At 47.9% G+C, this 25,675-nt stretch overlaps 2 protein-coding genes across 2 annotated transcripts in view; one reads left to right on the top strand and one right to left on the bottom strand.

Annotated features, from left to right (window-relative positions):
- LOC126986025 (uncharacterized) overlaps nucleotides 1-9,187 on the top strand; it is a 16,271-nt gene extending 7,084 nt beyond the window's left edge. Inside the window, exons 11-16 of the mRNA XM_050841712.1 lie at nucleotides 346-4,183; nucleotides 4,800-4,901; nucleotides 5,181-5,342; nucleotides 5,442-5,572; nucleotides 5,920-6,015; nucleotides 6,616-9,187. Of these exons, the coding sequence (XP_050697669.1) occupies nucleotides 346-4,183; nucleotides 4,800-4,901; nucleotides 5,181-5,342; nucleotides 5,442-5,572; nucleotides 5,920-6,015; nucleotides 6,616-6,808 (4,522 nt within the window). The 3' untranslated portion in view covers nucleotides 6,809-9,187. The remainder of the gene's footprint in view (nucleotides 1-345; nucleotides 4,184-4,799; nucleotides 4,902-5,180; nucleotides 5,343-5,441; nucleotides 5,573-5,919; nucleotides 6,016-6,615) is intronic.
- LOC126986363 (ankycorbin-like) lies at nucleotides 9,118-25,675 on the bottom strand. The gene is made up of 20 exons (XM_050842418.1): nucleotides 25,601-25,675; nucleotides 22,674-22,833; nucleotides 20,981-21,173; nucleotides 20,712-20,810; nucleotides 19,943-20,280; nucleotides 19,422-19,724; nucleotides 18,570-18,680; nucleotides 18,122-18,205; nucleotides 17,272-17,400; nucleotides 16,679-16,858; nucleotides 16,243-16,377; nucleotides 15,399-15,515; nucleotides 15,104-15,238; nucleotides 14,494-14,631; nucleotides 13,614-13,748; nucleotides 13,155-13,292; nucleotides 12,644-12,718; nucleotides 12,056-12,217; nucleotides 10,601-10,735; nucleotides 9,118-10,015 (listed from the first exon to the last, which is right to left on the bottom strand). Exons 2-20 carry the CDS (start codon nucleotides 22,695-22,697, stop codon nucleotides 9,893-9,895), a joined length of 2,754 nt encoding a protein of 917 aa, XP_050698375.1. The 5' UTR covers nucleotides 22,698-22,833; nucleotides 25,601-25,675; the 3' UTR covers nucleotides 9,118-9,892.

Below are 25,675 nucleotides of genomic sequence, written 5' to 3'. Positions count from 1 at the left end.
GGAGGCAGGGAAGTGACGGAGGAGTGTAGGGAAGGCAACGAGCGCAGGCTGCATGTAAAAAGAGAGGTAGGGCGACAGGGGAAGGAAGGCAAGGAGGGAGAGTCTTGAGAGCGTAAAGATTTGAGAAAGAAATACCCGAGAAAAGGAGAGACAGTAAGACAGCAAAGAGGAGGCGGCGGGTGAGGGGAAGTGCCGCATGTTATCTGTGAGTTATTTTGGTTATGTTAGGTTGGATTAGGAAGGTAGACACAGACAGGCAACGCGTGAGGGATCAGTGAACGGCGAGTCGTTTGTGAGGTTCTGTTTAAAAATTAATATCTGAACCCCGTCCTGTGTTCCCTGCAGGAGCCACAAGACCAAGGGAACCAGCGGCGGTGAACCTCATGGTGGAAGCTGCAGCAGTGAACAGGACGACAAAAGAAATTATGGGGCTCATGATAGTAGTACCACCAACGGTGAGGATCATGGTTGTGCCACCAACAGTGAGGATGGTAGTAGTGCCACCAACAGTGAGGATGGTAGTAGTGCCACCAACAGTGAGGATGGTAGTAGTGCCACCAACAGTGAGGATGGTAGTAGTGCCACCAACAGTGAGGATGGTAGTAGTGCCACCAACAGTGAGGATGGTAGTAGTGCCACCAACAGTGAGGATGGTAGTAGGGCCACCAACAGTGAGGATGGTAGTAGGGCCACCAACAGTGAGGATGGTAGTAGTGCCACCAACAGTGAGGATGGTAGTAGGGCCACCAACAGTGAGGATGGTAGTAGTGCCACCAACAGTGAGGATGGTAGTAGGGCCACCAACAGTGAGGATGGTAGTAGTGCCACCAACAGTGAGGATGGTAGTAGGGCCACCAACAGTGAGGATGGTAGTAGTGCCACCAACAGTGAGGATGGTAGTAGTGCCACCAACAGTGAGGATGGTAGTAGGGCCACCAACAGTGAGGATGGTAGTAGGGCCACCAACAGTGAGGATGGTAGTAGTGCCACCAACAGTGAGGATGGTAGTAGGGCCACCAACAGTGAGGATGGTAGTAGGGCCACCAACAGTGAGGATGGTAGTAGTGCCACCAACAGTGAGGATGGTAGTAGGGCCACCAACAGTGAGGATGGTAGTAGGGCCACCAACAGTGAGGATGGTAGCAGTGCCACCAACAGTGAGGATGGTAGTAGTGCCACCAACAGTGAGGATGGTAGTAGTGCCACCAACAGTGAGGATGGTAGTAGTGCCATCACTGGTGAGGATCCAACCACCAACAGTGAGGATTGTAGTAGTGCCATCACTGGTGAGGATCCAACCACCAACAGTGAGGATCCAACCACCAACAGTGAGGATTGTAGTAGTGCCATCACTGGTGAGGATCCAACCACCAACAGTGAGGATTGTAGTAGGGCCATCACTGGTGAGGATCCAACCACCAACAGTGAGGATTGTAGTAGTGCCATCACTGGTGAGGATCCAACCACCAACAGTGAGGATTGTAGTAGGGCCATCACTGGTGAGGATCCAACCACCAACAGTGAGGATTGTAGTAGGGCCATCACTGGTGAGGATCCAACCACCAACAGTGAGGATTGTAGTAGTGCCATCACTGGTGAGGATCCAACCACCAACAGTGAGGATTGTAGTAGGGCCACCACTGGTGAGGATCCAACCACCAACAGTGAGGATTGTAGTAGTGCCACCACTGGTGAGGATCCAACCACCAACAGTGAGGATTGTAGTAGTGCCACCAACAGTGAGGATCCAACCACCAACAGTGAGGATTGCAGTAGTGCCATCACTGGTGAGGATCCAACCACCAACAGTGAGGATTGTAGTAGGGCCATCACTGGTGAGGATCCAACCACCAACAGTGATGATTGTAGTAGTGCCATCACTGGTGGGGATCCAACCACCAACAGTGATGATTGTAGTAGTGCCATCACTGGTGGGGATCCAACCACCAACAGTGAGGATTGTAGTAGTGCCATCACTGGTGAGGATCCAACCACCAACAGTGAGGATTGTAGTAGTGCCATCACTGGTGAGGATCCAACCACCAACAGTGAGGATTGTAGTAGTGCCATCACTGGTGAGGATCCAACCACCAACAGTGAGGATTGTAGTAGGGCCATCACTGGTGAGGATCCAACCACCAACAGTGAGGATTGTAGTAGTGCCACCACTGGTGAGGATCCAACCACCAACAGTGAGGATTGTAGTAATGCCATCACTGGTGAGGATCCAACCACCAACAGTGAGGATTGTAGTAATGCCACCAACAGTGAGGATCCAACCACCAACAGTGAGGATTGTAGTAGTGCCATCACTGGTGAGGATCCAACCACCAACAGTGAGGATTGTAGTAATGCCACCAACAGTGAGGATCCAACCACCAACAGTGAGGATTGTAGTAGTGCCACCAACAGTGAGGATCCAACCACCAACAGTGAGGATTGTAGTAGTGCCACCACTGGTGAGGATCCAACCACCAACAGTGAGGATTGTAGTAGTGCCACCAACAGTGAGGATCCAACCACCAACAGTGAGGATTGTAGTAGGGCCACCACTGGTGAGGATCCAACCACCAACAGTGAGGATTGTAGTAGGGCCACCACTGGTGAGGATCCAACCACCAACAGTGAGGATTGTAGTAGGGCCACCACTGGTGAGGATCCAACCACCAACAGTGAGGATTGTAGTAATGCCACCAACAGTGAGGATCCAACCACCAACAGTGAGGATTGTAGTAGGGCCACCACTGCTGAAGATCCAACCACCAACAGTGAGGATGGTAGTAATGCCACCAACAGTGAGGATCCAACCACCAACAGTGAGGATTGTAGTAATGCCACCAACAGTGAGGATCCAACCACCAACAGTGAGGATTGTAGTAGGGCCACCACTGCTGAAGATCCAACCACCAACAGTGAGGATGGTAGTAATGCCACCAACAGTGAGGATCCAACCACCAACAGTGAGGATTGTAGTAATGCCACCAACAGTGAGGATCCAACCACCAACAGTGAGGATTGTAGTAGGGCCATCACTGGTGAGGATCCAACCACCAACAGTGAGGATTGTAGTAATGCCACCAACAGTGAGGATCCAACCACCAACAGTGAGGATTGTAGTAGTGCCATCACTGGTGAGGATCCAACCACCAACAGTGAGGATTGTAGTAGGGCCACCACTGCTGAAGATCCAACCACCAACAGTGAGGATGGTAGTAATGCCACCAACAGTGAGGATGGTAGTAATGCCACCAACAGTGAGGATCCAACCACCAACAGTGAGGATGGTAGTAATGCCACCAACAGTGAGGATCCAACCACCAACAGTGAGGATTGTAGTAATGCCACCAACAGTGAGGATCCAACCACCAACAGTGAGGATTGTAGTAGGGCCATCACTGGTGAGGATCCAACCACCAACAGTGAGGATTGTAGTAATGCCACCAACAGTGAGGATCCAACCACCAACAGTGAGGATTGTAGTAGTGCCATCACTGGTGAGGATCCAACCACCAACAGTGAGGATTGTAGTAGGGCCACCACTGCTGAAGATCCAACCACCAACAGTGAGGATGGTAGTAATGCCACCAACAGTGAGGATGGTAGTAATGCCACCAACAGTGAGGATCCAACCACCAACAGTGAGGATGGTAGTAGGGCCACCACTGGTGAGGATCCAACCACCAACAGTGAGGATGGTAGTAATGCCACCAACAGTGAGGATGGTAGTAATGCCACCAACAGTGAGGATGGTAGTAATGCCACCAACAGTGAGGATCCAACCACCAACAGTGAGGATGGTAGTAATGCCACCAACAGTGAGGATCCAACCACCAACAGTGAGGATGGTAGTAATGCCACCAACAGTGAGGATCCAACCACCAACAGTGAGGATGGTAGTAGGGCCACCAACAGTGAGGGTCATGGCAGCAGTGATGGTGGTGTTGGTGACTGTCATGGCAGTAGGAGTGATAATGAAGGTGAGGATGATGGTAGCCAAAGAGGTGGTGGTGCTGGTGAAGGAGGGAGCCACGGTGAGCAGGGTGGTGGTAGCCTCGGTGAGGGGCAGCACCATGGCAGCAGCTGCGGCCCTGACTACCACGGCGAGGTGGCGGAGAGCTTCTGCGCCCTCGTGCTGGCCCTCAGGCGACGCGGCGACCCTCAGGAGGCCCTGCTCCGCTTCAAGGTGAGAAGTCGTGTCTCTACTTCTCTTCGTATTTTCTCATTTATTCTTTCTATGTTAGCCTTATTATTTCCTTCTTTTCCTTCCTTTGTAACGGCTTGTATTCATCTCTTCTATTACTGATTCGTGCGTCGTTTATCATCTATGCTTACCTCATTTTCTTATTTATCTGTTTGCCTTATTATTTCCTGCCATCTTTCCTTCCTTTCTAACTGCTTGTATTCATCTCTTATTGTTCAGTGTGCCTTTTATCATCCATACTTCTCTCTCCGCATTTTCTGATTTATTCTTTCTATGTTAGGCGTAACTCCGTCCTTCTTTCCTTCCTTATTTTTATACATTTCTTATTGATTCATGCGTCTTTTATCATCCACACGTATCTCTTTACGCTTTCTTATTTATTCTTTCTAAGATAAGCTTATTATTTCCTGCCTCCCTCTCTTCCTACCTACTGCAGAAGCTCGATTTACTGAACTAATTCATCCAAGCACAAGCTCGCTAAACCGAATTCTCCGCTAAATCGAGATACTGCATTTTCCACTTTTTCCAGCCCTCGCAGCCCCCTAACACTTCGCCCCGCGGCCTACATGCAATCTTTTTTTTTTTTTTTCTTCGTCAGCGCACGATTGGGCGCTACGATTCCACCTTCGTCGGCACCAATCAGCAGGAGGCTCACGACCTGCTGTCCTTCCTGCTGGACGCCCTAGATAGAGACCTTCAGGTGAGCAGGGACTGGGGAGGGAAGGGGTGAAGGGACTGGGGAAGGAAGGGTGAAGGGACTACTACTACTTCTACTACTACTACTACTACTACTGCTACTACTACAACAACAACAACAACAACAACAACAACAACAACAACTACTACTACTACTACTACTACTACTACTACTACTAGGTACTACTACTACTACTACTACTACTACTACTACTACTACTACTACTACTACTACTACTACTACTACTACTACTACTACTACTACCGCTATCACCACCACCAGGGTGGTCCAGGCCCGTGGCGTCCTGCCGAGATGTTCTCCGGCCTCCACCTGTCCAAGATCATCTGCTCCGCCACTGGGAAGGTGATATCAGAGGTGGAGGAGCCTTTCACCAGCCTCAGCCTACCTGTGGTGCGGCGACATAACGGAGATATGGACTTATACGTATGTATTGGTGGACGTAGGTTATATTTGTGTGTGTATATGTAGCCTATATGTATGTTTGCATGCACACAGTGACCGCCGCCTTCCTCACTCTCCCAGGAATGCCTAGAGAGGTTCTACAGGAAGCAAAAGTTACTCTGGGACTGCCCGGAGTGTCCCGAAGCTCATGAATGCGAGAGTGTCACGGTGATTATGAGGCTGCCGCCGGTGCTGGTCATCCATCTGAGCAGGTGTGTGTGTGTGTGTGTGTGTGTGTGTGTGTGTGTGTGTGTGTGTGTGTGTGTGTGTGTGTGTTTACTTGTTGCTTCATTGTTTCCATTTCTTTCCGCGTCTCTCTTTGGTCATCTCTTCGTGATGTGTAAGTTTTTTTCCTTTCCCTGCGAATCAATTCCTGGCCGTCCCTTGTATACTTCATTCTTCCAACCCACCTTTATGTTCCTGTGTCTTCTACATTCCTTTCATTACTTTTCGCATAACTTCCTTTTATTTCTGATCTTCAACTCCTGGTCTTCACATTTCTGCCTTTCTCCTGACCTGACCTCCTCGTGTGACTGGCCCCGTTTACTCCCTCCCCCAGGGTGGTCGACTCGCCCCAGGATAAGTACAAGGAGACAGTCTTCTTCCCCCGGAAACTGAGTGAGATGAACCAGTACGCCATCACGGAGGCCCAGCGGTGAGTTACCGAGAGGCGAGACGGCGTTCAGGTTAGGCAGTGAACATCATCGACACTCTCTCTCTCTCTCTCTCTCTCTCTCTCTCTCTCTCTCTCACACACACACACACACACACACACACACACACACAGTGCCGCGGCTCGGAGTCTCCCGCGCCAGACGTCGCGTCCAGTCCTTCCTTCAGCCCCGCGAGCACACGGTGTGGACTGAGTGTTCCTGCATCAGCGTGTGAGGCAGAGCTCTGCCACATGACGGTCACAGGAGTAGAGTGCTTCTCGGCAAGACACGCAGGAAAACGCATCTTTCGTTTTCCTCAAAGGAACAAGCCGGACTCTTGAGGGGATGGCAGTTCAGTCACTGTATTCTCGTGCTCCTTTGTTCTCTCAAAATATTACGACAAACACACGCGTAATCGAGCCTTTTGAAACACTGAGTTTTTAGGCAGCGTTCTGTAAGCTCAAAAGCTTAACTTGATAAAATCTAACTATTAGTTCAACGCATCCTAGGGCCTCCAAAGTGAGACATGATGAGTCCTCAGTGTTTCTTCCCGCCCGTCTGTCCACTAAACCTGTGACTAAAGCCGACCCCTGCCCTCACAGGGGGGGGTACTACCAGCTGTGCGCCGCCTGCTACCACCACGGCACCACGCTCGGCGGCCACTACACGGCCACCTGCAGGGCCCCGGACGAGGACCAGGAGGCGTGGAACCTCTTCGACGACGACCACGTGACTCGGCAACACACGGGCCCGGCGTTCAACGAGGCCCACATCCTCTTCTATCAGAGTGTGTGAGAGAGTGTGTGTGTGTGTGTGTGTGTGTGTGTGTGTGTGTGTGTGTTTTCCTGCAGTTGCGGAATTTTGTGTGAATGCGTGCGTGCGTGCGTCCACACGGAATTAGCTTAACTATAGTCTGTTCACTTAACTCCGACCCAAGCTGACAACATAAACCTAAGCGTGTTTGCAAGCTGAGTGCTGATTGGCTACTGCTATGGCTTCCAAGTTTTCTTTAACCTCTGTTTGTGTTTATCTCACGCAGCACTTTCTGCTAATCCGCACTGTGCTTACGAACACGCTTAGGTTTATGTTGTCAGCTTGGGGAACAGACTACAGAAACGAAGCTCTCAAGTGTAGCCATCATTCTAAAGCTTCGAGTTAGTAATCTCGTGTAAAAAAGTGTTAAAAGGATTATTATTATTATTATTATTATTATTATTATTATTATTATTATTATTATTATTATTATTATTATTATTATTATTGTAACGAGAATCCTCCTAATGGTGTGGGTGTCAGCATGCGGTGGAACAGGTCCAGTGGTGCCCTGTGCAGCACGCCGGGCCGATGACTGGCCTGTGTCCGCTGTGCTGTGGTGCTGTTGTTGTCATGAAGGAAGGAAACATTTTATTCTCGCCGTCAAGCTCTCGGAAAATTGTGCTTCCTTATTCGTATTTGGACTCCCACTACGACCACTCCCCAAGACACAGGAAAGATTAACCGGGTGTTCATGGGTGATTATCCCGTTCACAGTGCAGACGTTGTGTAGAACTATTACCAGCATCACAAAACACTCCATGGAAACCCCAGCAACTTCTTTAACGTATCAGGCTTCCTTTACGACTATTTCCCAAGACACAGGAAAGATTAACCGGGTGTTCATGGGTGATTATCCCGCTCGTGGTACAGACGTCGTGTAGAACTATCACCAGGATCACAAAGCACTCCATGAAATCCCAGCAACTTCTTAACCCGGTAGCAGCGACGGGACAAATTTGTGCCATGATATAAACCCCCTAAAATAGATGATACATAATCTGATCACGAATGCTTTGATATAATTATGAAGTGATTTGTGTGAGGGGTGATTTTTCTCATTTTTCTCGCTTGGAGGGACCATTAAGAAACATATGATCCTCGCTGCCACCGGGTTAAACGTATCGGACTTTCTTTATGACTATTTCTCAAGGCCACAGAGAAGATTAACCGGGTATTCATGGGTGATTATCCCGTTCACAGTGTACGTCTTGTAAAACCACCACCACTTATTCACCAGCATCACAAAACACTCCATGGAAATCCCTCAACTTCTACGAGAGGCTTTCAAACAGGTGAACTGAGACGCCGACACGTTTTGAATAGCTATGGGCTGTAGATTCCTTTGGTCAAATGACAAGCACATTGATTCATTAGCTTTATTACTAGTCTTGATAAAAATACAAATCTTCCTACTTACTGATTAAAACATATTGGAAGTTATTTACCTGTGTGCTAATCATTACCTGCTTACTAATATAGGTTTCTGCTATCATGGTTACTTGTCTGTTTGTTTATCTAGTCTTTGTTTATTTATTGGATTTCTTCTTTTAATTGTGTGTGTTTTGCAATCTGTTCAGTGATGTGTGTGTGTGTGTGTGTGTGTGTGTGTGTGTGTGTTCTTCTTCGTCTTCTTTTTTCTTCTTTGTCTTCTTCATTTTCGTCTTCTTCTTCTTCTTCCTCTTCTTCTTCTGTTTTGTCTTCTCTGTCACCTTTCTTCTTCTTTTTCTTCTTCTTCTACTTTTTCATCTTTTTTTTTCTTCTCCCTCTTCTTCCTCTTCTTCTTCTTCTTATTATTATTATTATAACTACTATTACTATTATTATTATTATTATTATTATTATCATCATTATTAGTCTAGCAGTGCGCAAATTCCTCTTCCTATGTCTGTCTTCTCATGTTGGTCGCCTTGTTAGCTACCAGAGAGTTGCCCTAATCGTTATGCTGCATCTCTCTCTCTCTCTCTCTCTCTCTCTCTCTCTCTCTCTCTCTCTCTCCTCAACTCCGAACAGGCGAAACAAACCTACGAAGCTTCAGTCTCGCTTGTCTCGGAACGCTGACGTCACAAGAAATGGAAGAGGAGGAGGAGGAGGAGGAGGAGGAGGCCGACAGTGGAGGAAGGACAGCCAGAGGAGGAGGAGGAGGTGGCGGAGCAGCGGTCACCAGTTCGATTCCCTTCGTCTGAATGTGTGAAGGATATGTTCGAGGCGGATCTATAGCAGGACTCGAATCTATGTAAAGGAGGCCTGGGAGAGGTATAAGGGTGGTGGTGAATTGCTTGTTGGTGAAGTCTCTCTCTCTCTCTCTCTCTCTCTCTCTCTCTCTCTCTCTCTCTCTCTCTCTCTCTCTCTCTCTCTCTCTCTCTCTCTCTCTACCGCAGCAAACTATACACAAAATCATATCGACTACAGCTATCTTAAAAGTTAAAGAAATACTAAAGACAAAATTGTAACAAAAGTCTTAAAGAATAACACTAACGAGATGAGGCGCGGGATCCCTACCTTCTTAGCGACCTTTTTTCCGCTATGTGTTTGGGAGTAAATGGAGTTAAATACGTGACGGAAGCCGAGTGCCAAATGTACGATAAAACTAAACACATGTTCTTCTCTTGAATATTTGGGCTCAGCTTCAGGTCCGTATTTCATTTTCCGTAATCCCTAGTATAATGTAATTTAATGATAGACGTATTACTATAAACAAGTTAGTAAGCAAAGGGTAAAGCGTCGCCGTTGCCATGGAGACGCACGCGAGGGCCCTCCAACGGCGAAGAGGCGAACTGACAGCCAATCAACGTTGCCAGATTGTCGTACTCAGCCGCTTATATTTCCCGACTTCCTACCCTAAAACTGTCTTCTGGGCTCCAATAACGAAACTCATTTATAGTTACCGTTAAAAGACTTAGACCCTGATGTTTCTTGGCAGTAGTTAGGCGTCAGAAACAGGTAAATACTATGCTCTGAGTACGACAATCTGGCAACGGTGCAGCCAATACGGTCTACTGAGTTCTATATGGCGGAAATTTCAAGTCCTCTTTGCCCGCTCTGCCTTCCTGCGGCCTGCGTCCCTCACTGGTGGTGGGCGAAGGGCGAGGTGTAGGTGGTCTCCTGCCGCGGGGGGGAGACGTGGTTGTACTTCTGGCTGTAGGGGACGGGGGGCGGGGGTCCTGAGGGTCTCCACGGCTGGGGGGCCTGGGGGGGGTGGGGGAGTCAGGTTAAAAAATGGTGCAAACTGGAAGAAGGGAAACAAAAGGACAAAGGAAAGTGAGGAGGAAAAATAAAAAAAAGTAAAAACTATTCTTTCTAAAATGTTCTGAGGATATGAATGAATATGAAGGTTCCTCTCCTCGCCCCTCCCTTCACCCCTCCTTCCCTCCCTCATCTCTTCTCCTTCCCTTCCTTCTCCTCTCCCTTCTTCTTCCCTTCACTTCATCCCTCCTCTCTTCCCCTCCCTTCCCCTCTGTTGTTTTCCTCCTTACCTCCTTCCTCCCTTCCCTTCTCATCCTTCCTTCCCTTCATCCCTCCTTCCCTCCCTCATCTCTCCTCCTTCCCTTCCTTCTCCTCTCCCTTCTTCTTCCCTTCACTTCATCCCTCCTCTCCTCCCCTCCCTTCCCTCACACTTCCCCTCTTCCCTCACCTTCCTTCCCTCCATCACCCCTTCCTCTTCTCTTCCTTCACCCCATCTCTCCTCTCCTCCACACATCGGTCCGTTCTTCTCCCTCCCTTCCCTCTCCCCCCTCCCTCCTCCTTCCCTCACCTCCCTACATCCCCCCTTACCTGTCTGATGGGGACTTTCTGCTGTGGCTGTCCCCCCCTGCTGAGGCGGTCCACCTCCTCCCTCAGCTCAGCGATGGTCTGCTGACTCGCTGCTTCCCTCTGCTCGTGTTCCTTGTCCTTCTCCCCCTGCTGCGTCTGTGGAACGGTGACGAAGGCGGTGACGAAGGGTTAAGATGCGGGGAGGGATCTTGGTTTCCTATCTTCTAATCTTACTTTCAATTGTTTTCTGATCTTGCTTTCTAATCTTCTAATCTTACTTACAATTGTGTTCTGATCTTGCTTTCCAATCTTCTAATCTTGCTTTCAATTGTTTTCTGATCTTGCTTTCCAATCTCCTAATCATACTTTCAATTGTTTTCTTATCTTGCTTTCCAATCTTCTAATCTTACTTTCAATTGTTTTCTGATCTTGCTTTCCAATCTTCTAATCTTACTTTCAATTGTTTTCTGATCTTGCTTTCCAATCTTCTAATCTTACTTTCAATTGTTTTCTGATCTTGCTTTCCAATCTTCTAATCTTACTTTCAATTGTTTTCTGATCCTGCTTTCCAATCTTCTAATCTTACTTTCAATTGTTTTCTGATCTTGCTTTCCAATCTTCTAATCTTACTTTCAATTGTGTTCTGATCTTGCTTTCCAATCTTCTAATCTTACTTTCAATTGTTTTCTGATCTTACTTTCTAATCTCCTAATCTTACTTTCCATTATTTTCCATATATCCAATGCTCTTAGTAGGTACGATAATTTGGTGACTGCTTCAAACGTAACCCAATTATCGAACTCAGCACACTGTATATCCCAATTTCTGATCCTTAGATTATCGAAAAAACTCAATAATCAACGACTTTTCACAATAACGTTAAGTGAGTATCGTTATTTGTGTGAGTACGACAGTTTTGGGTCTGGAACTGATGAATGTAATGGTCTTAGTACGATAATCCTTTGCTCCCTTGGTCAATCAGTTTAGCGTGAACCATCGTGAGGGGAGGGAGTGTTCGTGCGGGGGTTGCGTCATCTCTTATCATTATTTGCATTGTTTTCGTTCGTCTAGTGAAAGAAGGAAGTTTATTGCGGCTGAGGATATTCTAAGGTAAAGTGAAGTCATTGTGTTGTTAATTTGTTCGCAGACTGTGATGTGTTTTTGATCGTCGTAATGCCGTTTTTTTTATTTTTTTTTATTTATTTATTTTTTTTGGTTATTGTGAAAGAAAACGGGAGGAAGGAAAGAAGAGGAGGAGGAGGAGGAGGGAGGGAGGAAGAGGAAGAAGAGGAGGGAATGAGGGAGGTAGTTAACTAGAGAGAGAGAGAGAGAGAGAGAGATAGATAGAGAGATTTCGTATTTTTTTGTGGATATTGCGTCACTCTCTCTCTCTCTCTCTCTCTCTCTCTCTCTCTCTCTCTCTCTCTCTCTCTCTCTCTCTCTCTCTCTCTCTCACACACACACACACACACTCACCTGCCAGGAATAGAAGTTGGTGTAGTTTTTCTTGAGTTCCTCGGAGAGTTGGTCAATCTTTCGGTTCAGCGCCTCGATGATCAGCTGGTTCGACAGGTCCTTCTCGCGGTACTCCTGAAGCGTCTGCTGCTGTTGCTGTGCCCCCGCCGACGCCGCCAGGTCCTGTGTGTGTGTGTATATATGTAGTGTACGTACGTGTGTGTGTATTTACCTGGTTATAGTGCACATGATTCGAGTTGTCATGTGTTCTCAGATGTTGTATTTTGTTGTTGTTGTTGGTGGTGGTAGTGGTGGTGTTATTGGTGGTGGTGGTATTGGTGGTGGTGTTGTGTGGTTGTTGTGTGGTTGTTGTTGTTGTTGTTGGTGGTGGTGGTAGTGGTGGTGTTATGTGTTGGTGGGTGGTGGTGGTGATGGTGGTGGAGATGGTGTTGCTATTGGTGGTGATGGTGTTGTGTTGCTATTGTGCGCTGTTACTGTTGTTGTTATTGTTGTTGTTGTGTGCGCTTATAGAATTCTTACATTGCCAGTTTATTTGTGTATTTATTTTGTCTATCCATTTATTTATTTATTTATTTGTTTGTTTGTTACCTGTTTCGATGCTGCGTTCCTCTTGGCCTCGTCCAGCTCCTCCTTCAGCTTGTTAATCGTCTCCAGCTGCTGCCTCTGTAACGGTGGTGATGGTGGTGGTTATGGTGATGATGATGATGATGGTGGTGGTGATGGTTATGATGGTGATGGTGGTGGTTATGATGATGATGGTGGTGATGATGATGGTGATGGTGGTGGTTATGATGATGGTGATGATGGTGGTTATGATGGTGATGATGATGATGATGATGGTGGTGGTGATGATGATGATGGTGATAATTGCTTCATTCTTTGCCGGTATCATCTTCCTTCTGCTATTTCCTGAGTACCTATTTTTTCCTTCATTTTTTTCCCTGCTTCTTCCTCTCTCCCATTTCTTTCCTCCTCTCATTCTCTCTTACGCTCACTTCAGCTGTCTTCCTAGCTCTAATTATCTCTCTCTCTCTCTCTCTCTCTCTCTCTCTCTCTCTCTCTCTCTCTCTCTCTCTCTCTCTCTCTCTCTCTCTCTCACCTGGATGCTGAGGGACGCCTGCTCAGCATCCGCCATCTTGAGGCTGAGCTGCTGAAGCCTGTTCTCGAGCGCATTGATGGTCTGCTTCTGGGCCGAGTCCCGCTTCTGAAGGGCCACCAAGGTCCCGCCTCGCTCATACTGTGTTCGGGGAGAAAGGAGAGGGGGGGGGGCTAAGTGTGAGGGACTGGGGGAGGTAGAGGAGATGAAAGAGGGGAAAAGAGAGAGAGAGGGGGGGGGGGGAGTGTGTGTAAGGGGGAGACAACAGACAAACACACAGACAGACAGACAGATAGATACATACTTTAATTACCCCTCCCCTACACACACACACACTCACACACACACACACACTCACACTCACACACACACACACACACACACACACACACACACACACACAACGTCAAGGGAAGGAAAACAACAACAACAACAACAACAACAACAACATAATCAGTATACCTGTGTTAAGGATATCTTCTGCGCCTCTTCCAGCTTAAGGGAGAGCTGGCGCACCTCCTCCTTCAGCGCCTCCACCTCCTGCTGCCTCTCCGCCTCCTTCGCCTCGCTCTCCCGTGCCTTCTGCTGTACCTGGCCCTGTGTGAACGAGGATAGTAGTAGTAGTAGTAGTAGTAGTAGAAGTAGTAGTAGTAGTAGTAGTGGTAGTGGTGGTGGTGGTGGTGGTGATGATGGTGGTTATGGTAGCCCCTCTCTCTCTATCTCTCCTCCTCTATCTCTCTCTCTATCCTCCTCGTCCTCCTCCTCCTCCTGCTCCTCCTCAAGTTACTCCTCTACCTCCATCTCCTGTTAATCTTTCTCCTCCTCCTCCTCCTTCTCCAATACTTTTTTCCTCTCCTTTCTTTTCTTTTTCTCTCTCTCCTTCGTCTTTCTCCACTTCTTCCTCGTCCTTATCATCTTCCTTTGCCTCTTATTTCTCCATCATCTTTTACTCTTTCAACAACACCACCACCAACAACACCACCACCAACAACAACACGCACTAACACTATGGGTCATTTTCTTGAACATTTCAGGCACCCAAGCACACTCACATTTAACAAGGCTTTCGTAGGAGTTTTGGGATAGCATTTCCAGGGATGGTAGATTTCTGACCCTGATGGTACGTAATTTGACCCTTCTTCTGTGTCATTAACCTAAACACACACTCATTAGAACCCGTCTGATATCCTTTTGGTCTTGTGGAAATTGTTGATGTGAGTGGCGGAGGCTTCTGGGAATATCGACCTATTACCATCAATACCCACACCAGCCCCCTGCACTATCCTCCCAACTACCACCACTACCACCCACTCCCCCACCCACTCCCCCCTTCCACACCCACCTGGTACCAGACGATGCTGTCCTGCTGTTCCCTGAGGCGTCTGTTGATCTGCTCCGCCTCGCTGGACAGGCTGTTGATGCTGACCTGTTTAGCCTCGTTCGCCTCCGTCAGCTCCTCGATCCTGGCCTGCTGCTGCTTCTGCGGGGGGGAGAGGGGATAGATAGATAGATAGATAGATAGAGAGATAGATAAGCGTAGGTAGATAGACAGATAAGAGATACAAACACAGATAGAGATAGATAAAGACAGAGATAGATTGATCGATAGATAAGAAAATATATATACTGATGTTGATAGATAGAGAGAAACAGAAAAAAAGATATAGTTAACAGATAGATAGATAGATAGAGCGATAGATACATAACCGTAGGTAGATAGACAGTTAGAGAGACAGGTAGAGATAGATAAACACAGATAGATAGATTGCTTCATAGATAAGAAAATATATATACTGATAGTTAAATGGATAGAAACATAAAAAAATATATAGTTAACTGACAGATAGATAGAGAGACAGACAGATAGATACATACTTCAATCACCCCTCCCCTTACACCCTACCCCCCTCTCCCCTACACACACACACACACACACACACACACACACGTACATGATAGGTCAGGGTCTTGTTGTCATGGTCTGTTATGTTCTGTTGGAGTTGCTGGATCTTTGCGTTGAGGGAGGCTATGGTCAACTGGCTCTCCGTCTCCTTCTCTCGCAGCTCCTTCACCCGCCGCTCCGCCTCCTGCAGGATAAGAAGGATGGAAGGAGTTTGAGGAGACGTGTGTGAGAGAGAGAGAAGAGAAGAGAAGAAAAGAAATAACAGTAAAAAACAAAATAAGAAAACGAAGTGCTTATAAAAACGAAAACAACAGCAACAACAAGAGTGCGTGACCTGCCCTGACCTGCGTGGTGGCGGAGGTCATCTCGGCTTGACGCAGGCGGTCGGATAACATGGAGATGGTATCCGCTTTCTGCTCGTTCTGTTCAAGCAGCTCCGATATCTTCTTCTCCAGCTGACTCTGTAGTGGTAGTAGTAGTAGTAGTAGTAGAGGTAGTAGGAGTGGCCCCTCTCTCTCTCTACTTCTCCTCTTCCTCCTCCTCCTTCTCCTTCTCAAACTGTTCTTTCTCTTCTTCCATCTCCTGTTAATCTTTCTCTTCCTCCTCCTCCTATACTTTTCTCTTTTTCTCTCTCTCTACTTCTCTTCCTCCTCTTCCTTCTCCTTCTCAAACTATCTTCCTCTTCTTCCATCTCCTGTTAATCTTTCTCTTCCTACTTCTCCTCCTCTTCCTTTTCCTTCTCAAACTGTTCTTCCTCTTCTTCCATTTCCTGTTAATCTTCCTCCTCCTCTTCCTTCTCCTCTCCTTCTCCTTCTCAAGCTGTTCTTTCTCTTCTTCCATCTCCTGTTAATCTTTCTCCTCTTCCTCCTATTCTTTTATCTCCTCCTTCACTGTTTTTTTTCCTTCCTTCCTCTTCCTCCTCCTCCTCCTCCTCCTATACTTTTCTCTCCTCCTTCACTGCCTTTTTTCCTTCCTTCCTTCCTTCCTTCTTTTCTTCCTTTCCTTCCTTCCTTTTTTCCTTCTTTCCTTCCTTTCCTTCCTTCCTTCCTTCCCTCCCTTCCCTCTTCTCACCTTTCCATTTCCCTTCCTTCCTTCCATCCATCCTTCCTTTCCCCCCTTTCTTCCCTCCTTCCTTCCTTCCTCCCTCCCTCCTCCCCACCTTCCCTTCGCTCACCTGCCCAAACTCACCTGTATAATCATGGCGTTCTCCCTCGTGTCATCCATCATGCAGGTGAGGTGTTCGATCTCCTCCTTGAGCGTGGCCAGCGAGGCGGCGGCGGCGGTGCCCTCCTCCACCTGCCGCAGTGCCTCCCTCAGCGACCCCTGCAGGAGTGGAGGTGAGGGGGTGAGGGTGGTGGTGGTGGTGGTAGTGGTAGTAGTAGTAGTAGTAGTAGTAGTAGTGGTTGTAGTGGTAGTCCCCTTCCATCCCCTTTCCCTACCCTCCTTTCCTTCTCTTTCCTATCCTCCTTTCCTTCTCTTCCTTCCCCCTTTCTTCCTTCCTCCCCTTCCTTCTCTTCCCTATTCTCCTTTCCTCTCTTCCTTCCACCCTTCCTTTCTTCCTCACCTCCCTTCCTCCCCTCTTCACCTCTCTTCTCCTTCCCTTCCTTCCCCTCCCCTTCCTCACCTCCTTCTGCTGCATGCGTTCCTCGTTCAGCCTCGCCTCCACGGACAGCCGCTCCACCTTCTTCGTGAGCGCCTCAATGGTCTGCTGGCTCAGTGTGTCACGCTCCCTCAGGCCGTCCACGTCCTTCCGCGCCGCCGCCAGCAACTCCTGAAGCTCCTCCTCCCGTCTGGCCGCGGTGCCCTGCAGAGGAGGAGGAGGAGAGAGGGATTACAGTTAGGAGGAGGAGGAGGAGGAGGAGAAGGAGGATTGTGTTATCTCTTCCTTCTCCTATATATTTCACACCTTCTCCTTCGTCTTCTTCTCCTCCTACTCCTCCTCCTCCTCCTCCTCCTCCTCCTCCTCCTCCTCCTCCTCTTCCTCCTCCTCCTCCAGCATCATATATCTTCCTTCTCCTCCAGTACCTCCACATCTCTCTACTTCTTAATTCTACCACTCCTCCTCCTCCTCCTCCTCCTCCTCTTCCTCTTCTTTCCTTCAGTTCCACATCTTTTATTCCTTTTCCTCCCCCTTCTGCTCCTCCAATACCTCTTTTCCTTCTCCTCCTCTTTATCTCTTTTCCTCCTCCTCCTCTTCCACCCCCCCCCCATACCCACCATGGCCGACTCCTGCTCCTGCTGGTGGTGTGCCCTGAGCCGCTGCTGCCCCTCCACCGCCTCCGCCACCTGCTGTCGCTGTGCCTCCACGTGGTAACGGAGCTCCGACACCTGCTCCTCCGCCTGGGTCTGTGGAGGAGGAGGAGGAGGAGAAGGTGAAGAGGGGAGGAGAGGAGGATAAAATGAGGAAGGGAGGGTGGAAAGGATGATGCTGAGGAAGAGGAGGAGGAGAGGAAGAGAAGATTGAGATGTAAGGTTGAGGAGGAGGAGGAGGAGGAGGAGGAGGAGGAGGAGGAGGATAAAAAGAGGAAGGGAGGGTGGGAAGGATGATGCTGAGGAAGAGGAGGAGGAGAGGAAGAGAAGATTGAGATGTAAGGTTGAGGAGGAGGAGGAGGAGGAGGAGGAGGTGAAAAGGGGAGGAGAGGAGGATAAAAAGAGGAAGGGAGGGTGGGAAGGATGATGATGAGGAAGAGGAGGAGGAGAGGAAGAGAAGATTGAGATGTAAGGTTGAGGAGGAGGAGGAGGAGGAGGAGGAGGTGAAAAGGGGAGGAGAGGAGGATAAAAAGAGGAAGGGAGGGCGGGAAGGATGATGCTGAGGAAGAGGAGGAGGAGAGGAAGAGAGGATTGAGATTAAGGTTGAGGAGGTGAGAAAGAGGAGGAAGAGGAGGAGGAGGAGGAGGTGTGGTAAAGGGGAAGGATAGGAGGAGGAGGAGAAAGAGTGGAAGGGGATGGGGATAGGAAGAGGAAGGGAGGATAGAAAGATAATGAGAAGAGAAGAGAAGGTTGTAGTAGTAGTAGTAGTAGTAGTAGTAGTAGTAGTAGTAGTAGTAGCAATAACAACAACAACAACCTTTTCCTGCTGGAGTTGGCTCAGCACAGACTTCAGCTTGGACAGTTCCTCCCTCTTGAACTCCAGCTCCTCCTCCTGCTGGGTCTGTAATGAAAGTAGTAGTAGTAGTAGTAGTAGTAGTAGTAGTAGTAGTAGTAGTGTGATAAAAATAGTAACGGTCATGTATAGCAATTGTCTATCTATTTTCTCTCTCTCTCTCTCTCTCTCTCTCTCTCTCTCTCTCTCTCTCTCTCTCTCTCTCTCTCTCTCTCTCTCTCTCTCTCTCTCTCTCTCTCTCTCTCTCTCTCTCTCTCTCTCTCTCTCTCTCTCTCTCTCATTTCCTCTTTCCTCCCCTCCTTGCCCTCATAACCTTTTCTTCCTCCCTTCGTTTCCCTCCATACCCCTCTCCTCAACACATCTTTCCTCCACTTCCTCCTCTCCTTTCCCACTTCCCTCCTTTCTCCCTCACCTTGATGTCCATGAGCTCCTCCAGCTGGCCCCGGAGGTCCCTGGCGGCGGGGCGGCTCTTGGCTGACCCCCCGAGGCTCCACGTACGCCGGCGGGACTCTCTCTCACGGCTCTGGGCACACGAGGGTAAGGGGACAGTGTTAGGTTGTGTTAGGTTAGGTTAGGTTAGGTTGTGATGGTTCGGGGGTGTCGCTGAATGGTTGTCTCTCTCCGGCATATGACCACAGATGTTGCGCCGACTAAACGAAACTTTCCAACTTTCCCTGAATGTTTAAGTCTGCCCTGAAGTGCGTGGCTGAGTAAAGAAAATGGGGTAATGTTGATTTTCTTTCGATTTTACGAGTTGGTTGGTTGTGTTTCGTACTATATAAGAGCTTAGTCGTGGCTGAGTGATAGCGATTGAACTGACGTTATGGAAATGGCCAAGGAAGAGGTCAGAGGTTACAGTAATGATAATAATAATAATAATAATAATAATAATAATAATAAGAAGAAGAAGAAGAAGAAGAAGAAGAAAAAGAAAAAACAAGAAGAACAAAAACAAGGAGAACAAGAAGAAGAAAAAGAACAATAAGAAGAACAAAAACAAGAAGGACAAGAAGAGGAGAGGGAAGAAGAAAAAAGAAGAAGAAGAGGATAAGAGAATAGAGGAGGAGGAAGAAGAGGATGTATGAAGAGAGAAGGAGGACGAAGAGTCTGTAACGAGATGGGAAAGAGGAAGAGAATAAACACGAGAAAACCACTGAAAAAGAAGAACAAGAACAACAAGAACATTAAAACAACCCTAACCATATTGTAACCCCGCAAACAACCACAACCACAACAACAACAACAAAGCCTAAAACAAACCTACCCTTCGATCTAGCGAGGTGCTGTTCCGCGGGGAGTCGGGGGGGGACAGGGACGGCATGGAGGCTCGCATATCTTCAGGAGCTTGGCCCAGACCCGCGGGGAGAGAGACGGGCTGCGAGGGCGCCTTATCCACACTCCTGTCCCCATCTGCAGAGTCCTGGCGGCGGGGCGCGGGGAGGGACTCGGGTTCAGAGGAGGGCGCTGGGGATTCGTTGAGTTGGTGTCGTGAGCGGGAGGATTCGCGGCCTGACATGCGGTCACGGCTCGTCTCCCGCGTGCTTCTGCGAGCCTTTGGGCCGCCGAACTGAAAGAGAGGTGATGGAGGTGATTATAACGTCTTTTGTCCTCGCTTTTTATACTTTGTCCTTTACGTAGAATGCGTTAAGTAATTTGACCAGCAGGAGTAGTAATAGTAGTAGTAGTAGAAATAGTAGTAGTGGTAGTTGTAGTAGTAGGAGGAGGAGGTAAAAGAAGAAGAGAAAGAGGAAGGAGTAGAGAAACAAACTCATGTAGCCTACTTACCAAGGATCCCCCACCACCACCACCTCCTCCTGCTCCTCCTCCTCCTCCTCCTTTCTTCCCCGTCCCGCTGCTGTTCTTGAGGTACTTCTGCACGGCATTATTGTTGAACTTCTTGGCCACGTCCTTGGGCTGGCGGCCGTTCTTGTCCTTGTACGAAGTGGCGACGCCCGCCTCCTCCACCAGCCACCTCACCGTTTCCAAGTTCCCGTTGAAGGCGGCGAAGTGGAGAGGCGTGGCTTTCCCGGCATCCCGAGCGTCCATGTCCGCTCCGTGGTTGTATAGGACCTCGAGGGCATGTTTCTGGCCGTGGGAGGCTGCTCTGTGGGATGCCTGGCGCCCTGAGGAGGATGTGGAGGAGTGTGTTAGGGAGTGTATTTACCTAGTTGTGGTTTTACAGGGCCTGGGCTTGCGCTCGTGTGGTCCCGTCTCCGTATCTGTATTTGCCCAACTTTTCCTTAAAGATTTGCACACTTCGCCGATACTACATCCTCACTTAGTCTGTTCCAAACCTCTGTATTTCTTTGCGGGAAGCTATATTTCTTTATGTCTCTCAAACATCTTCCCTTTCTCAATATTTTACTGTGTGTGTGTGTGTGTGTGTGTGTGTGTGTGAGGAAAGAGCTAAAGAACAGGCTATTTCGTTTCTCTCTCTCTCTCTCTCTCTCTCTCTCTCTCTCTCTCTCTCTCTCTCTCTCTCTCTCTCTCTCTCTCTCTCTCTCTCTCTCTCTCTCTCTCTCTCTCTCTCTCTCTCTCTCTCTCTCTCTCTCACCCTTAGCGTCCAGCACCTCCGGGTTCGCCTTCGCCTGTAGCAGCTCTTCCATCACCTCCAAATGACCGCCCTCCGCCGCCAGGTGCAAAGCCGTCCCACCTGTATAAATAGTTAATATTAGTGTTAGTATTGGTATTAGTATTAGTACCCGCACATCAATCTCTTTCTACTTCTTCTCGTTCTTCTCTTTTACCACCTTCGTCTTCTCCTTCTCCTCCATTCTCTTTCTTCTTCTGCCTCGTCTTCCTCCTCCTCCTCCTCCTCCTCACCATTGTCCTCCTCCATCTTGCTCCTCTTGGTGGGGTTGGCCTTGAAGTAGAGGAGGACCTTCACCACATCCTGCAGGCCCTCGGCGGATGCGTAGTGGAGGGCCGTGCGTCCGTCTTCCGTTTGGTCCACTTCGGCGCCCCGCTGCAACTCGGCCTCCACGGCGCCTGCATCCCCGGCCGCAGCGCTCTCGATCTGTGGGCGACGGGGTGGTGAGGTTAGGTTAGGTTAGGTTAGGTTTGGTTTAATTAGGTTACGATAGGTTAGGTTACTGTGGTTAGAACTGTGTTAGGGGTGCGGGTGTGTCACATCAGTGGGGCGACTTATTTGCGACCCCAGGAATCTCTGAGGTGTGGCCGACAATTCGCTGAGGAATTTCTGAAGTCATCAGGGTCGGCAAAAGTTGTTGTTTTCCGTTCGCGGAGGCGTTTTGAAATCTTTGAAATACCTCAGGGACTAACTCGGACTCGTTGAGGTCGCTGAGAGGTCGCTGGGCGGTTGTTCAGAGCTCGCTGGGGTCGCCGACCAGTTCCTGGGGTCTCTTGTTCTATTCATTCCATTCACTGCTAATTCATGAGACGTTCGTAGAACCCGTATTTCTCTCCTGACAATCCATGACCCTACCCAGACTACATCTGGGGAGCAAGAACTTGTGCAACTGCCATTGTGTTTTACGTCGACAAATACTACGAGGAAACTGACGAGTCGGCCGATACATACAGCCTGAAAAATCCTCCCATTGCCACATTCTTAATCATTTCGGCGCCCAGGCTCACACATTTGACGAGGCTTTCATGGGAGTTTGGGGCATTTCCAAGAGTAGTTTCATGACCCTGATGATAGTTTGACCCTTCTTCTATACAATCAACCTAAAAAAACACTCATGAGAACCCGAATGATTTCCTTTTGGACTTTGGAAATAGTTGATGTTCGCGGCGGAATCATCAGAGAGTACCGACACAAGCCTTTAGGTGTGTGGAGGGGTGTTAGGTTAGGGATGTGGCGGTGGTGTTGAGCGTTGTCAGGTTTTGGAGGTGTCATTCACGGTGGGAGGGACTGTGAAGGGATGGTGTATTTACCTAGTTGTATTTACCTAGTTGTGGTTTTACAGGGCCTGGGCTTACGCTCGTGTGGTCCCGTCTCCATATCTGTATTTGTCCAGTTTTTCCTTAAAGTTGTACACACTCTTCGCCGATACTACTTCCTGTGTGTGTGTGTGTGTGTGTGTGTACTAGTGAGGAAATAGTTAAAGAGCACTATCACATATCCTGCATACTTTTAGGCCTATCTCCTTGTATCTCGCTAACTGTTATCATCACTCCGCCAACACACATTATTTTGGTCTTACGTCGGTATACTCAGACGCTTCCGCCTCGCACGTAAAGGATATCACTGTTCTAATAAGCTTTTTCACGTTCATGGTACAGAAGCTTCGTCAGTCTACCATCAGGATCATAAAACCACCCTTGGAACGCCCATAACAACCTCTACGAAAGCCTTATGATATTGTGTGTAAGTCCCGTAATGTTTGAGAATATGGGTCTTACTTAGTACTTATAAGAAAGAAAATAAAAGTGAGTTAGAGAGAGAGAGAGAGAGAGAGAGAGAGAGCGTAGTAATAGTAGTATAGAAGTAAGAATAGTAATAGTAGTAGTAGTAATGATAATGATGATAAAAATAATAATAATAACTTACCAGAGATATTTGCGCGTCACTCATTGCTGTTGTTGTTGTTGTTGATGTTTATTCCTTGTTGTTTCTCAGTTTCTTTTACACGAATCCCACAAACTTGTATATATTTTCTCAATTTTTCCTTCTCTCTCTCTCTCTATCTGTCTTTCCGTGTGTGATAAATCTGAAAAAAAAAAAATAATATGTACGGTGCAATATCCGGTGTGTGTGTGTGTGTGTGTGTGTGTGTGTGTGTGTGTGTGTGTGTGTGTGTGTCGTCTCATAACACATTAGAGAGATTTCCGTTGATAAGATATAAATAGTTAGTCACTTCGTGTGTCATAGAGTATGGGCTTGTGAGGGGGGGGTGAGGGGGGAAGGTTAGCGCTATAGATTAGATACAACAGAGGGCGAAAAGCTTGGTCTTGGTCTTGGTAGCAGGTTAAGATAGATGGATTACTATAGAAGGAGGAAGAGTATAGAGAAAGGAAGAAAGAGCTGCGATATAAAGAAGAAGAAGAGTACAGAGAAAAAGGAAGAAAGAGCTTTGATATAAAGAAGAAGAAGAAGAAGAAGAGGAGGAGGAGGAGGAGGAAGAGTACACAGAAAGAGGAAGAAAGAGCTACGATTTAAAGAAGAAGAAAAGGAAGAGGAGGAGGAGGAAGAACAGAAGTAGGAAGGCGAAGAGAAAAGAAAGGAGAAAGAAGAGGAAGAGGAGTAGGAAAGAGATTGAAGTCCGTATCCTTAGACATTTTCATCTCCTACATCAATAATTTCTCGAGGCTAAAAAAAAGAGGCTAATTGCGTCTCTGTTGATGTTTCCTTACGTTCATGGTGCAAAAGAAGGGTCACACCACCACCAGGGTCATAAAACTACTCCCCCTGAAAATGCCCCAAACTCCTACGAAAGCCTTGTCGAATATGTATGCTTGGGCGCCGAAAATGTTTAAGAATGTGACCGTTAAAAACAAATAAATAACTTAGCCTACTCCCAAGCCAAGACCAAGACTCAGATCAAGCGTTTCGTCCATCAGAGTGCCGTTACAAAGGCGTGATGTCAGTTCAGTGAGATTGCTTGGGAGCGAGATAAGAAGGTTTGACTGCTCGTGTTTAACTAAAGTGAAAGATTAGAAGTTAAAATTGAGCTAGATTGGACTGGATTGGACAAGCCTAGAGGGAGATTCTCTTAGATTTACTTGAACTGGACTGGGTTGGTCGAGAACAGTGGTCGGCAAAATGCGGCTCTTTCAGGATATTTAGGAAAGGTAAAGTTAGGGGCATATCTAATAGCTGCGCGTGGCCTCAGTGCTCATCTCCGTCGCATTGGCCCTTGAGCCACGGAGTCACTTAGATTAACTGATAGACTGAACTAGATTGGACTGGATTGGGCGAGAACGAGCTATATTGAACTTGATTGGGCTGTATTGGGCTGGACTGAGTGTGATTGGCCTAGATTGGGCTGGGTGGCCTACAGAGGGATTGGGCTTGCGGTGTAAGGATGGAGTAAGGTCAGGTTAGTGTATGGTGACTATAGAGTGGGCTGTATTGGGCTGGACTGGGTGATTGGTCTAAATTGGGCTGGGTGGGCTACAGAGGGATTGGGCTTGCGGTGGTAGGGCTGGAGGAGGGTCTATTTAGTGTACAATGACTAAAGATTGGGCTGGACTGAGTGTGATTGGTCTAGATTGGGCTGGACTGAGTGTGATTGGTCTAGATTGGGCTGGGTGGGCTACAGAGGGATAGGGCTTGCGGTGATAGGTGTGAAGTAGGGTCTGTTTAGTGTACGGTGACTATAGATTGGGCTGGACTGAGCGTGATTGGTCTAGATTGGGCTGGATGGGCAACGGAGGGATTGGGCTTGCGGTGGTAGGTGTGAAGTGGGGTCTGTTTAGGGTACGGTGACTATAGATTGGGCTGTATTAGGCTGGACTGAGGGTGATTGGGCTAGATTGGGCTGGATATATAGGGATTAGGGTTGCAGTGGCTGGGGTGGAGTAGGCTTGAGTGGAGTGGGCGTGTGGTGGAGAGAGTGGAGCTTATCTTGACCTTATCTTCGTGTTGTGGGTATCTGCATCACGTGTAGAGATAAGAGCAATGAGATTAGGTCTGCTGTTCCGTCTTCCTGCGCTCTCTCTCTCTCTCTCTCTCTCTCTCTCTCTCTCTCTCTCTCTCTCTCTCTCTCTCTCTCTCTCTCTCTCTCGTGTTTTTGTTGTTGTTATTACTACTGTTATACTAATTGGTCCATTGGAGAGAGATTTACACAGATTCACATAGAAATTCAGACCACACATACTCCATTGTCTCTCTCTCTCTCTCTCTCTCTCTCTCTCTCTCTCTCTCTCTCTCTCTCTCTTGTTTTTGTTAATATTAATCCTGCATTTCTAATTGGTCCATTGGAGTGAGATTTACACAGATTTACATAGACATTCAGACCACACAGATCCCATGGTCCAGACTAGGTGATCTGCCTTTTAAGTGATTCTACATTAATGATACACCTCCAAAACTTTGCATTTCTACTTTAGTTGATATTAAGTTGAAGGAAGTGTCGGTCGAGCTTGTTTTTTTAAAGGAGTCAATCGTATGTCACTGGATCACTCAAGACGGGAATTCATTACATTCTCGCACTCAAATGGTGGTGAAGAATAATTTGGTGCAGTCTGAATTTACTTGAATTTACTGAGAGAGAGAGAGAGAGAGAGAGAGAGAGAGAGAGATTTCGTTTTTTTTGTGGATATTGCGTCACTCTCTCTCTCTCTCTATCTCTCTCTCTCACACACACACACACACACACACACACATATATGCAAGCGCACGCACACGCCACCACCACCATCACCACTGCCACCACCACTACCACCACCATCACCACTATTTCACTATTCATCACCATCACCACGACAGTTCTCACACCATCACCACCACCATCACTACGCACACGACACACTCACCACACCATCGCACCCACTGACATCACTATACCACCACCATCACTACCACTACAACAACTAACACCACCTCTCACA

This window comes from Eriocheir sinensis, chromosome 61, assembly GCF_024679095.1.
Source record: "Eriocheir sinensis breed Jianghai 21 chromosome 61, ASM2467909v1, whole genome shotgun sequence".
Classification (NCBI taxonomy): domain Eukaryota; kingdom Metazoa; phylum Arthropoda; class Malacostraca; order Decapoda; family Varunidae; genus Eriocheir; species Eriocheir sinensis.
Note: the sequence above shows the minus strand (reverse complement) of the source record. Positions and strands in the feature narration are given on the sequence as shown.

What these genes read in the sequence shown, in the direction of transcription:
- LOC126986363 (XM_050842418.1), bottom strand. Translation starts at nt 22,697, where the DNA reads ATGAGTGACGCGCAAATATCTCTG. An exon ending in GCACCTCGCTAGATCGAAGG is followed by an intron (nt 18,681 to 19,421) that starts GTAGGTTTGTTT and finishes TCGTGTGCCCAG; the next exon opens with AGCCGTGAGAGAGAGTCCCG. An exon ending in GGAACGCAGCATCGAAACAG is followed by an intron (nt 12,218 to 12,643) that starts GTAACAAACAAA and finishes ACACACACACAG; the next exon opens with GACCTGGCGGCGTCGGCGGG.